General features: G+C 43.7%; 1 protein-coding gene across 1 annotated transcript in view; it reads left to right on the forward strand.

Annotated features, from left to right (window-relative positions):
- The window catches only part of brip1 (BRCA1 interacting helicase 1), a 41,319-nt gene that overhangs the window by 18,361 nt on the left and 10,017 nt on the right, over positions 1 to 12,941 (forward strand). Inside the window, exons 14-16 of the mRNA XM_070829119.1 lie at positions 653 to 814; positions 10,606 to 10,765; positions 11,063 to 11,181. Coding sequence (XP_070685220.1) covers positions 653 to 814; positions 10,606 to 10,765; positions 11,063 to 11,181 — 441 coding nt within the window. The remainder of the gene's footprint in view (positions 1 to 652; positions 815 to 10,605; positions 10,766 to 11,062; positions 11,182 to 12,941) is intronic.

Raw genomic sequence — 12,941 nt, forward strand, 5'->3', positions numbered from 1 at the left:
TGACTATTAAGAACGGCCCGTCGGTAAACAGCACTCCCACCTCTAATACTACAAATCCCACAATGCACTGAACAGCTGCCGCGCTAGTCAGGACCCGTGCAGCAGCCCCTCCTCCCGCGGGTATAATGACACATCGATCAGCTGATCAATGCAGCGGTTTTATAGTGACACTTCAGCTAGCCCCCCCAAAATAAATGGCTAAACGAAAAGTGGACTTTCAAAGCAGGTGGGAGGCAGAGTTTTACCTGTTTGTCGCCAACATGGGGTCCCGGTCTTCAAGGGGTTAATCACATTGGGGAAGTCGAGCTGTGTAAATGTGTTTTAAGGAGTTGAAAAGCTCACACTGACACCCTACACACCTGTCACAGTGCCACTTGTGTCCAGCAGATGTCACAGTCCAACCGTTTGACTGCAGTGAAATAAAACCTGGAGTAGTGGATATTGACAGGTTGACCTGGACAGAGAGAATCTGTGGGTTTGTGTTGTGAAATGTTTTAGTAAAATGCTCATAATGATACGAGAAGATGCTTGTGCCTTTGATAACTAGATTTAGTTCACGTCTTAAGTGGGATAATGTCCAGCGAGCTACATACTTACTATATGAAGTACTGTTGGTGATATGAAGTTCATGTTTGTAATGCCCTCTCTTCAGGTTTGGGTCGGCACTATTGGTGCAGGACCCCAAGGCAGAAAACTGTGTGCCACCTTCCAGCACACTGAAACGTACGCCTTCCAGGACGAGGTGGGTGCACTGCTGCTCCATGTCTGCCAGGCCGTGGCCAAGGGTGTGCTCTGCTTTTTACCGTCCTACAAGGTAAGTGAAGCAGTAAAACACGCCCCCCTAAAACGGCCAACAACACGGGCTGTGATATTCTTGGTCTAAAGCAATAAGTCTGATGTGTTAGGGTCACTCACCATTATTATTTACACTGTGCTGAAGTGGTGGGGATGTTTTCTCCTTTAACCACTGGGAGGAGCTGGAGACCATAAACTGGAGGCATAGCCGGTGCCTTTGTTGCTTGAAGGTATCTCTATTAACTTGTGCCTTGCAAAGCAGGTGACAGTTTTCAAAGCCCCGACTGGATTCCAGCAGATCCCACTGCTAAGAGGCAGCTGTCGGCAGTGTCGTGTGTTACAATAGATCAGCGCTAATCAATAGAGGTGCTTGTCAGGTGCTTGTTAAGTGCTGTCATCTTCACAGAACTGTATCCTCTTTCAGTTAATGAGGGCGCTGCTGAGAGCGCACTCATAGACACTTTGTCCCCCTTTGTTTGTTATGCGTTTTTTGTTCATGAATAATTAACGTCCACTGTAGCTCAGTTGTCACATTAGCTTACTAAGGGTCAAGTGGATTTCATTTGTCATGGTGTGTTTGTCCACATTGCACATGCCATGTTTGAGTTCAATTAGGTCAATTAGCAATTTTGGTCAATGAACATACACACTGTGGGAAACATAATACATGTCAGCCTAAAGTCTTTCTAGTAGGATGCAGTGGTTCCCAACCTTTTTGTCTCACATGCCCTTAAAATGAAGCACTCTCTATTCTGTCCCCTTCTCCTGTGAATTATAAAATCTAAGCGGTGATAACCCATGTACACAGCAGCCAGTGAGAACAGGACAAAAGGAGGGAAATGTCTGAAAATGTAAATCTTATTGATAAAGCGTACATTATTTTTCCTCCTTTCCAACATCGTTCATCACCTCACAACAACACATATTGTCCTTGTGAGCATTTCTTAAATATGTCTGTCTGTCTGTCTGTCCTCCCGACAACTCCAAAATGATTTAAAACGCTCTCGTATGCACTGTAGGCCAGTAGGTGGCGACGGTACGTTAAGTTGAACACCACAGAAGAACATTGTGAGCCTCCGCCCGGCGCTGTAGTGAAGTGAAGCCTTGTAAACGTGATTAAACCAGCTGTACCAAACAGGCACAAACAAACCGGTAGGCGCCATCTTGGGCTCACAGCTCATACTCGATACATACGAACAACAACTGGCATGAGCAGGTTGTAGTCACGATGAGGTCAGCCCCCCCCACGACTACAGGCAACGAAGGATCTCCACCCTGGAGGAAGCTTTCTAAAAGCTCTGCTCTCAGTGAACCAGAACTCCAGTTTCTGCTGTTTTTGTGCACATGGGAGGCCAAAACACTGTGATTTCAAAAATATCCATATATGGGTGGGTGGGGCCTTAGGGGAGTCGTACTGTACACCCCTTAAACATTTGATAGATGTGACAGCAGAGAAAAACCTCGCTGGCTTCTCCTAACACTCATTTTAAAGTTCGTGATAATAGATAAGGCCTTTTGAACGTCTTTACTGTTCTATATTTTGAGCTCACGTCACGCTTTCATCTTAAATACATTGTCACATGGACGCCGGTCAGCACTGACATCCTGTGTTCTGCTCTGATGAGTCAGTGTCGCCTTCAGAGGACACATCCTTTTCCATCAAACAGCGGACCTTCACGGTTGTGTTTTGCCCTTGGCAAATTTCTGTTTTTGCCTTTGGCGTGTTTGTGGTTCATGTTGGACTCGTATTTCAACGTGTCGCATGCAGTGATCATTGGTTTGATTTCTCCGCAGTCCTTGTTTGCTCGCTATCCAGTTGCATTCTCGATCAGCTGATGACACCGGCATCCAAACTGTGAGGGAAAGCTAAGACTCTGGGCCTTGTTGTTTTCTCATTTTACCTTCCTTTTTGTCAGCCTGTGATGCCTGCCGAGGAGCAACTATGAGCTGTGGGATGTTTTTTTATTATTGATAGCCATGTAGGAGTCTTCTATCTCTCTCTCTATGCCGAAGCATAAATATTTAATCTGCAGTCAGCTCTTAAAGATGAGGAGATGAGGGGATATGAAGGGCTGGGGTATTAATTGGAGCCCGTGGAGGCCTTGTTGGTGCCGCTGAGTCCCGTCTGCCCTTACATGTGTGTGTTTCTGTGTGTGCGTGGGCAGCACAGAGAGGATAGGTCATCTCCAGACATCCCTGTTCGGTGTGTCTCGGCGATGGCTATCAGCCCCTCATACACAGCTGGCTCAGTGATAGACACCGAGAGCAATGAAGTGAACAGGCCTGCAGGGTCATGGAGGTGTCCCTCAGGGCTCTGTTTGCTGCCCTCACGCACGTCCATAAACACACAAAGTCAAAAGTTCACAGCATGATGCATTGGCACAGTTTAAGTGGAGTTCTATAGTGTTGTTGTGGCAGGTAGAATGAAAACATTAGAAGTAAAATCAGCAATGAAATCTGAAATCTAAATCTGTCTTTTGCTGTCAGTCATGTTTGCCATTTCCTAGAAATGGAACTGGTGCAGTGCAGTGAAATGAGTGGAAAGAAAACTCAAGAGAGTGTTGGGCTTTAGCGCACAACTCCATAAATGTATTTTTTAAAGACACACAGAGTCTGCCTGTAGTCATGGTCACACACACACACACACACACACACACACTTTCCCAGAGAGCATGCTCCAGTGCTGTGGTTTTGTAGCACTTTAGCCTCAACAGCCCCCCAGTTAATGCCCATTAAAACCCTTCCAGCGGGCCCTGCCGTCTGGTCCCAGCCGCTAAAGGAAGGGACTGATCCTCCAGCGGAGAGGGGGACTGATGGTTTATTAAAAAAGTGGGGTTTTTCAGAGGTGAAAAGATGGCAGGGAATACAAGATGCTTTTAAAGGAGATTGAGATAAGGGCCATTAGGTGATGTCGCCTCGCTGTCTGTGTGAAGACGCACCCAGCGCTGGCGCCTGAGCTCTGCCGAGCGCGTGTCAAATCAAAGTCAAACCGGACTGCAGGGTGAACACCCACCAGCACGCGCTGTCCTCAGCAGCTCGGGGGCGTCTGAAGCTCCGATCACACAGCACACAAGTACTGTGATTTCAAAGTGAGGCTGCTTCTGTCTGTGTTTAGGAGCTTATTAGATTCATGGGTCAATTTGCGCAGTGCAGCATATCCCTCCAGATTTTCTCAGAGCTGAGGTGACTTTTTATGTGGGTTTTTACAGTGGAAACTTCAGTGTTACCGCTTTTTCACTGAGCTGCAGCTTTCTGGGAGGCTTAGAGTTTCAGACTTAAAGAGCTCAGGTCAAATGTAGCCTCGGTCATCTCCTCGTCCTGATACAGTACACCACAGTGGCTGTTTGTGGCTGTTTGAAATATAATTAACCATAATGGATTATTATTAGCCACTCGATCATTTAATTCTCACAGCATTTTTTTTTAATTGCATATTTTGTTCGACCAGCAGTCCAAGTCCAAAACCCAAAAATATTCAGTTAACAAAGCTACAACCAGTGAATCTGTTGTTTTTGCTACAATAATAACTGAAAGGATTAACCAATTTTCAGAACAGCCATTACTTCTGTTTGTCTAATCATTTCCTCCAAAAAAAACTAATTTGATAAAGTGAACAGTTTTTAAAGGATAATTTTTTTAAGACTGAGCCCTGTTTTTACATATTTTAGTGTGTGAGTGACTGGTAGGTAGTAAAAGTGTTGGAACTGGTCCAGTAGATCACCTCAGCCAGCAGCCACCAAACGGGCTGCAATGGCTGCAACGTGATCCTTTGGGACAACTGCACCTGATCACAGTAGGTCCACTAAAAGAGCTTGTTTGATCCACTGACAGGCTCAGAGTGTTATTCTAAGTGTGTGACAGCATCATGGAAAGGATCCCTACAGAGAGAGACCTGGAAGATCCTTTTGGTTTAACCACAAACAGCCGTTATATGGAATGTGACTTATTGCCTGGTCTAGCCCTGCCTCCATTGGTTAATGTGTTTGTGTCATTGTGTGACTTTGCTGTTTCAGAGGGTTAGTTTGGATGCAAAACAACAATTCTGTGACGCACAATAGCACAAACTAACAGCAGACCTGTAACGTACGTGCCCTGCAAGGCACGACGGGTGTTTTTGTCAGTGGAGCCATGAAAATGTCTCGAAGTCGACAGCGGTTTAATACTGAAGAAAGAAGAGAAAATGAAGCCCTATCAGTGACTGTCGTCTTCTCTGGGCAGCAGGCGGTGTTTTTGCAGCGTCCTGTTGTTACCCCAGTGTGGCTGGGATGTGTACAGCAGACGACAAGGGAAGAGTGGCAGGCCAGAGGTGGCAGGTGGCTTCTTGCCACCAGTCCTGGCGTGATGGTTGCTGTGATATTTTGGGGCTGAATAATTTACACCGCAACAACACGTCTCCTCTCGCCACTGCGAAATGTGGCTCCTGGCTGCATGTTTCATTAATGCTGTCGCCTCCAAACCCCTTCCATAATTCAGCAGGCACTGGAGGAGCTGCAATGTGTCGCCACACAGCTCACTGACACCGGGGACACGGGGAAGGAGATAGAGAGAGGCCGGATGCAGAGGAGGTGAAAGATGGGGAGATAGTAACGGGGGAAGAGAGGGGAAGTGTAAAAGTGCGAGAGAGGCTACAGTTCACTGCTTCTACCTAGTTGTTTCACCAGCCTGTCCCAATTGGCAGAAAGACCTGGCCCACTTTACCGTGTCACTGGCAGAGGCTGAGCATTGCACCTACCATGCCTAGAAAGGGCGATAAATTATTCACACTTTGTTGTGCCCTCTTATGTGCTAAATACTGCTCATTCTCGTTTATGCTGCCGGGGCATCGCAACTGTGCTCCGTGAAGATCTCTTGTTAACGTCTAAAAGTGGTAGGCCACAAATGCATTCAAGTTTTATTGACAATTTCACTGTCTTTTGAAGTTTGAAGGGGACGTAGAGTATTAGAGATTAAAAGCTTATGTTAGAGATGCACTGAAATAGACTTAGTTACAGCTCAGAGAGCTTTAGTGTGCTGGTCATTATTCTCAGACAAGTAAAGGTGACGGTGCTTCAATTTACCTACAAATTAAATGGCCTCAAAGCCTGTGTGTGTGTGTGTGTGAGTGTGTGTGGTACTTTCTGATCACAGTTTCTTTAGCATATTGTTCTAAAATACAGTCGTATCTGATATGAGTGCACAAAAGTTGCCATATTTGTTATCATGGTGTTAAATTGGCTGTCCTTGAATAACTGCTACCTGCTACTTTCATATTTTTTGGTGTTTTTTCTCTATATTTCTTTATTTAAATACACAGGGGTGTGTGGTCGTGATAGCACATTGCCATATAGCCCAACCCAGCCTGACAACTAAACACCAGGTCTCCGTCAGATGTTGGCCCTAAATTATTTATGTAGGTGCTCATGTCTGTAATTTTTCAGTCTGTAATTTCTGTGCCGAGCGTCTAACACTCACAGGGCTGAAAGCATTTGCTGAAGGTGCTGCAGATCTCCTTGACTGCTCAGTAAAATGTTCAGCTTCACACCTACATCCATGCAGCGTGATTTGTCAGACCAGTCTTGTGGCCTACATCAGTGCTGACTGGGGCGATAAAAGTGACACCTGGAACTTAATGCAAATTACCACCAGTGCTAAAAAATGTATGAATAGTTATTATGCTCCGTGAATTCAGTTTGTGTTCCTGCATTGGAACCCACTGTGCTGTTAGTATAAAATTCCCTCCTCTGAAAGTGGTATTTATTACAGGTGTGTTGTTTCAAATTGTACATTGTTTTGTTCCTTTATTAGGTATGTCCCCCACTTAAACACAAATTTATACTTTTTACAAATGTATATATGTATTGTTATAGCCCCCCAGACTGAAAGGACTGAACCTCCTCCACATTGGTAGTTGTGAGCCTGTGGCCTTCCTCGAGCCCTTGGTTGAACGTAGTCTAATATGAATGGATGAAGCTTGAACCAGCACTGTATATAATTATAAACAGAACAGAACACACTGAGACACTGGAAGATAAGTGATGTTGCGCTAGGTGTAACTACATAGTCCTGAGCTTTTCAAACCGTCTTATCATGGTTTGGATCAGAACGATCAAAGAAGATAATAATGCAAATGACTAAAACCAACAAACTAATTCATCACTGCCGAACAGAATGTAAATAAGTAACTTCATTTATATTGTACCTCTTGAGAGGAGTGACGTCACAAAGTGCTTCAGAGGAAATGAAGCATCCAACATGCATACAGACTATATATATATATGCAATAAAAATAGACACACAAGATATCCCACGAAGGCCAGTCTACAGAAAGGGGTCTTTAGTTGCCTTTCAAGGGTGTCTACATTAAGTTGTAGAGGAGAGAGTTCATAACTAGGGATGCACTTTTCAAATGAAATACCATTTGATGGTCACTGTGAACATTCTTTGAATATTCACCTTTGTTAATGTCATTAGTAAAACCGGTGCTTTTCCTACAATGATGCACAAATCAGCAGACAAATGCCCCAGAGTTGAATCTAAGTGTGGTATTTAGTTTGCCGGTAATCTTTCGAGAGCAGAATCCGCTTTATTCCCCAAGTATGTACACTAGGGATGGATTGTCATAGTTGACTCTGATTCATCACGTCTTGCCAACCGTCTACTGAAAGTTGAAACTCTTTTTTTTTTGTCTGTTTTTCCTCATTGATCCATTTTTGTATTTGGGTCATTGGGTTCCATTTTCCCCACCAGATAAAAGAGCTGAATTAAAATGTTTCCATAAATCGTTTTGCAAGCATTTAAAATCTGATTTAGAACTTGACTTTAAAGGCTCATGCACACCTTCAGAAGGTCATCGTGAGGCTCAGACATTGGAAACAGGTAATCAGAGAAATAGGTAGAAAATCATTTTTAAAGAGGTTGATTTGAACAAATATTTCTGCTGTCAGCCACATGAAGAAGCCTCTCCATGAGGAAGGTATATCTATGTCAAAACCCCTGATAAGGAGAAGACTTCACCGTGATAACTACAGAGGCCTGACCACAACATGCAAACCGCTTATAAAGCTGACAAAACGAAAGACAGTTTCGTTTTGTCAGTTAGTTTGCCAAGAATTACCTCAAAACACCTGCAGAGTTCTGGCACAAGATCCTCCGGACTGATGAGACAGATAAACATTTACCAGAGTGGAGGAGAAGTTCTGCAGTCCTATGTGCTCCGGTCAAATCCACTGCTTCAAATCTAACTGCATGGCGCTTCACACTGCAGCAGGACAGTGAACCAGAACAGACTGTTTCAAGACCATAACATGAAATGTTCTTGAATGGCCAAGTCAGTAACCTGAATCCAGGAGAAGGCAAAGAGCCTGGGAAACGAGCAGGGACTGAAGTTAGCTGCATTAGAGGCCTGGCAGACCATCAACAGGGAAGAAGCCCAGCGTCTGGTGGCGACTGTGGGTCCCAGACTTCAGGCACTCATCCACTTCAAAGGATTTGCTACTGAATATTAAATCTGAATGCCTTTGTCTAGTATTATGTGAATTATGATATAAAACATGACTGTCATTTGAATTGATGCTGACAGTTGGCATTAAAAGCACACACTAATTTCAAATGTTTCACTTCAAATCCACTGTGGTGGTGTCCTCGGCCAAAATAACAAAAACTGTGTTGCTGTCTAAATACTCACGGAGCTGACTGTAGCTGATTGTTGGTTGCCTGTAGTTGATTGTGGAGACTGACATCCAAAGTGGATACCATATTTACAAGGATGCCCTTGGTCTTCTGAATGAGCTATTAGTTACCATAGATTACTGGACAGTGATATTTATATCTCTTTATGTTCTTTGATCATAAACCCAAATTAAGGGATTGTCCTTCACTGGAGGTCTCCGTGGTTTTCATTAATGGTTAAAAGTACACAAAGTGACCAATTCTGCCAACGATGAAAAGAATTGCCAAGTAAAAACATGATACTTGTAGTGCTGTCCAGTAATGTTCTGATGATATGATTATGTCTGCAACAAGACGTGATCCTTTACTATTCTCTTTCCTTACCAATGACAACAATGTGACAAGGTCAGCAGAGCGTTTTTCCTCCGTACTCTTCACCCTGTGGAATCAGCTCCTCTCCAAGTGCAGCCTGGCAGATAATGGCTATTTTGTTTAGTGGTAGATCTGCCTAAAGTACATAACATGAATTATTCATCTCCCGCTCAAGATTGCACTGGAAAGCAATTGAAGGACAAACAGTTTGCTGAGTTGAAGACGCATGTAACGGGGGGTCTTTGTCAATGCAACACTACATGTTTAGTGGATGTGCCATGTTTTATTGATGCAAACGTAGTGGCCTCGCTCGCCTTAGGAGGCACCAACCTGACGAAATCTTCCGCACGCTTCATTTCACTACTATGAGGCAATCACGCTGGCATGCAAAAAACTATCGGCGCTCTCATACAGTCCTGTTTCCCTGTCGGCCTTTTTTGTTTTCCTCAGTGCTGCACATAACCCGCGGAGTGACGCTCTGTGTGGCTGTGTGTGGTGTTCGAAGGAGTACTAGAGTTGGCTGCAGGGAAACAGAATAGGTGTACCTTTGGGGACAAGATGTCATTGAATACTCCCCCATCCATCTAACCCTCCCAGCTGGCTCAGGCTCTACCGGTTGACACTATTACCCCGTGGAGAAGTTTTCTGCTGACTACAAGAAGAACTTCTACTTGACCCTTCTAACACATTTCCATTCCAGTGAAGCTGCTCTTTGATTGTGAAGCCATGCTTATTCAAGGATATAATCTGCACAGCACAGACATGAGTGTGGCCATGCTGGGATGAGGGCTTTTAGATCAATGTGCCTCCCCTGAGAGCTGCTGACTTTTTGCACTAACAATAGTACAGGAACAGTGATTTTATTACAGCGGGGGTTTAAACACACCAGCTCTCTGCCAAGTGCAAATAAAGAAAAGAAATCCAAGCTGTTTGAGGGCACAGGAGCAAACATGGGCAGCTAAATGCTTCCTGTTCTTTGTTGCAAGCTTTATGTTTCAGACTTGTGTCTTAATGTGCTGCAGTTTCTTACCTGGTATACAATTTAACAGCATCTGAAGATGCAGACCTGCTGCTTTCTCCTGACGTGCAGCTCCATTTGGCCGACTGCCACACAGTGCTTCCCTCAAAGTGCTTCTCTATTTCTTTAGGCGTGTTTGTAGGTTGTATTTCTGAGCTAAGATGCTCCTCGATCCATCACGCCTGCTGTCTTTTCAGTACACTGATACACTGAACAATCACCTAAATCATGTCGTCGTCTGGTTAAGTGGACAAGGTCCTCATCTCTGGCACCAGAATGACCACACAGTGCTGCTTGTGTTGCCTTTAGGGTAATATATGATACTTTTTTATTTATGTATTATGTTTTAATTAATGCATTTATCCACACAGGCCACGTAATGACTTGGATTCACTCACAATATATCGGTGTAAATGTGCCCTGAAGCATATTTTCACGCATCAAGGTTGTTTCCTTCTGGGTTTTTTTTTTTTTTTTTTAACTACAACTACAGTTTGATTGGTAAATGGTAAAACGCACAGTGCTTGTATGTTACCTTTCTAGTGTTTGGACCACTCAAAGCACTGTGACTTCACATTCACATCCACCCATTCATACACTGATGACAAAGGGTACCATGTAAGGTGCCTACCTGCTCATCAGTCAGACACAGGATTTTCCTTTCACACGCCAATGTATAGCTTCCCTCTCCTGACTGAAGAATTTCTGCTTTTCTAACAAATCGCTGGCTAGAATCTATATTTACAACGTGATGCCTCCTGTGGTTTAATCAGATGCTGGACAAGCTGCGAGACAGATGGACCAACACTGGTCTCTGGGAGAAGCTAGAACAACAGAAAACTGTGATCACAGAGCCCCGCAGCGGTGTCAAGGGGGACTTTGACAAACTGCTTCAGTTGTACTATGATGCCATCAAATACAGTGAGGAAAGAGGTGAGACTGGTGAACACCACACTGACCCTTTTGGACCAGCTACTGGTTTTGCTATGTCACTATGAAGCGGCTTAATCGGTGAGGTCTGTCAAGTACCAGAACACACTAATATGTCCCAGATTTAGTCTAACGCTCACAGAATAATCCTTCCATTTGTAACAAGAATGGTAAAGGAGCTGCTGCATCTGAGCTTAGTTGTCATTTGTACAGCTTTGTCTTAATTTTCAATGAAAGTTATTACTCAGACTTTGACTGCATATTACTTATCATGTCCTGTATGTGACTCCTTTGCTCTAGGGGCACTGCTGATTGCTGTCTGTAGGGGTAAGGTGAGTGAAGGACTCGACTTCACAGATGACAATGCCAGGGCAGTGGTCACCATTGGGATTCCCTTCCCAAACATCAAAGACCTCCAGGTAAGCACAGTCACACTGCAAATATCCTGCTCTTACATTTGTACACACTAAAAAAGTGGAGCTTTGGCTGCTGGAACACAAGGACACAGTTTGATTTGATGCTCCAACAGCAATATACTGATATTTACAAAGTAGGGCACCAGCATGTCGGCACCACCAGCATCCAGCAGCACCTGAAATCTTGAGTTACTGCAATGAAATACAGAGAAATAAAAAGAGGAATAGTCTTATGTGCCTATTTATAAGAGGTCACAGCGAGGAGATGAGTAGCTTAGCATAAAGACTGGGAGCAGGGGGAAACGGCGAGCCTTGCCTTCTCCATATAATGTTAGTTTTATCTGTGCAAAAGTGTAAAAAGGTAAGTTTGACGTCTAAATGCATCAACAATCACACAGTATGCTGCTGTTTGCAGATTGAAGCCTCAGTTCAGTGTTGTTAAAAGTGCTACCATGGTAACATTAGTGTCTGTAAGATGTCCACTTCTTCATTTCTTTGGCCAAGATCCAACACTTTGAATAGCATGAACATAAAAATATATCTCACAGACATACTCTCACACAAACACACGCACAAACACACACACACCAAATAAGAGCATCTCTTTTTGGTGATCCGTAAAAAAAATCCCAAAGCGATGTTGCTGTGTCTGCCCCGTCCTTAGCAGATAAAGTTGACCTTTAAGTTTTCCTTTCTCCCCGCCTCCCACCTCTCCTCCCCTTTACTCCTCCACATCCTCCTGTCAGAGCACGACGAAGCTTTCACTAACCTGTTCTGTCAGTGTGGCAAGACATGTGGGTGATTGAAGCTTCCCAGACCCTTTCACCTTAGCCAGAGCTGTCAGCTTCACCACTGTCAGCTCTCAGGGCATTGCTGCTTCGCTTTTTTTTGTTGTTTTTATCAGATTTCTTTTTTTAATTTTCTATTTTGTGTTTGCACTGCAGAAGTTCATATTAGAGTTCGCTACCTTTTATGGACAATATGAGAGTCCAGTTGCTGCTGCTGCTGTTAGAATTAAGATGAAAAGTCTCGTATTAAGTTAAAATAATTTCATAACAGCAGTGGAACACTGAAGCTCTTCACTAAGTAGTAACAAGTAAAACTACTGACACTTCCAGTCAGTTATGGATGTGGACTGGAAACAATTTTTGATGTTTCACCTCCAAAACAAACAACTGATGGAGATATCAGACCTTCAAATGAAAGAAATGACTCCAAACAACAGTAACTACTGGGCTAGGCTTGATTGGAGCTCAGTATTAAATCTGAATACTTATTAGGTATTGACCTAGTCTGGGGACGTTCCATGTTTTTCTTATTTCTGAAAATGAGCACATTAATACTCATGTATTATGTTCCTACATTTATTTTGACTCTGTCCTACAAACACAGCCCCAAAACCTCACTAGGCCACTAAATGTGGATTAATGCACTGCTGAAAATAGTCCCAACAAATGAGCTACTGCTTTCTGTTTAACGTTTCGTCAAAACTACAGTGGCCAGCTGTTAAAGCAAATGAGCCTTTTTAAAAAAAGTAAAGCTATTTTCTTTGTGACCCTTTGTAAAGACCTTCCTCTAGAGTAGTAACCAGTGGGCTGAGTGGCACAGACAGCGTGGGGGAGCCAGAAAGTATATATTGGTTGTGCTTGTTTGACGGGGTTTGTTTATCCAGGTAACGTTCTTGGTTTGGTGGCACTGGCATGCAGGAATCATATCCTATCGAACCATTTGTATTCTGTATTGAGATGATACAAGTGATAACC

Source organism: Pempheris klunzingeri, chromosome 4, assembly GCF_042242105.1.
Source record: "Pempheris klunzingeri isolate RE-2024b chromosome 4, fPemKlu1.hap1, whole genome shotgun sequence".
Classification (NCBI taxonomy): Eukaryota; Metazoa; Chordata; class Actinopteri; order Acropomatiformes; family Pempheridae; genus Pempheris; species Pempheris klunzingeri.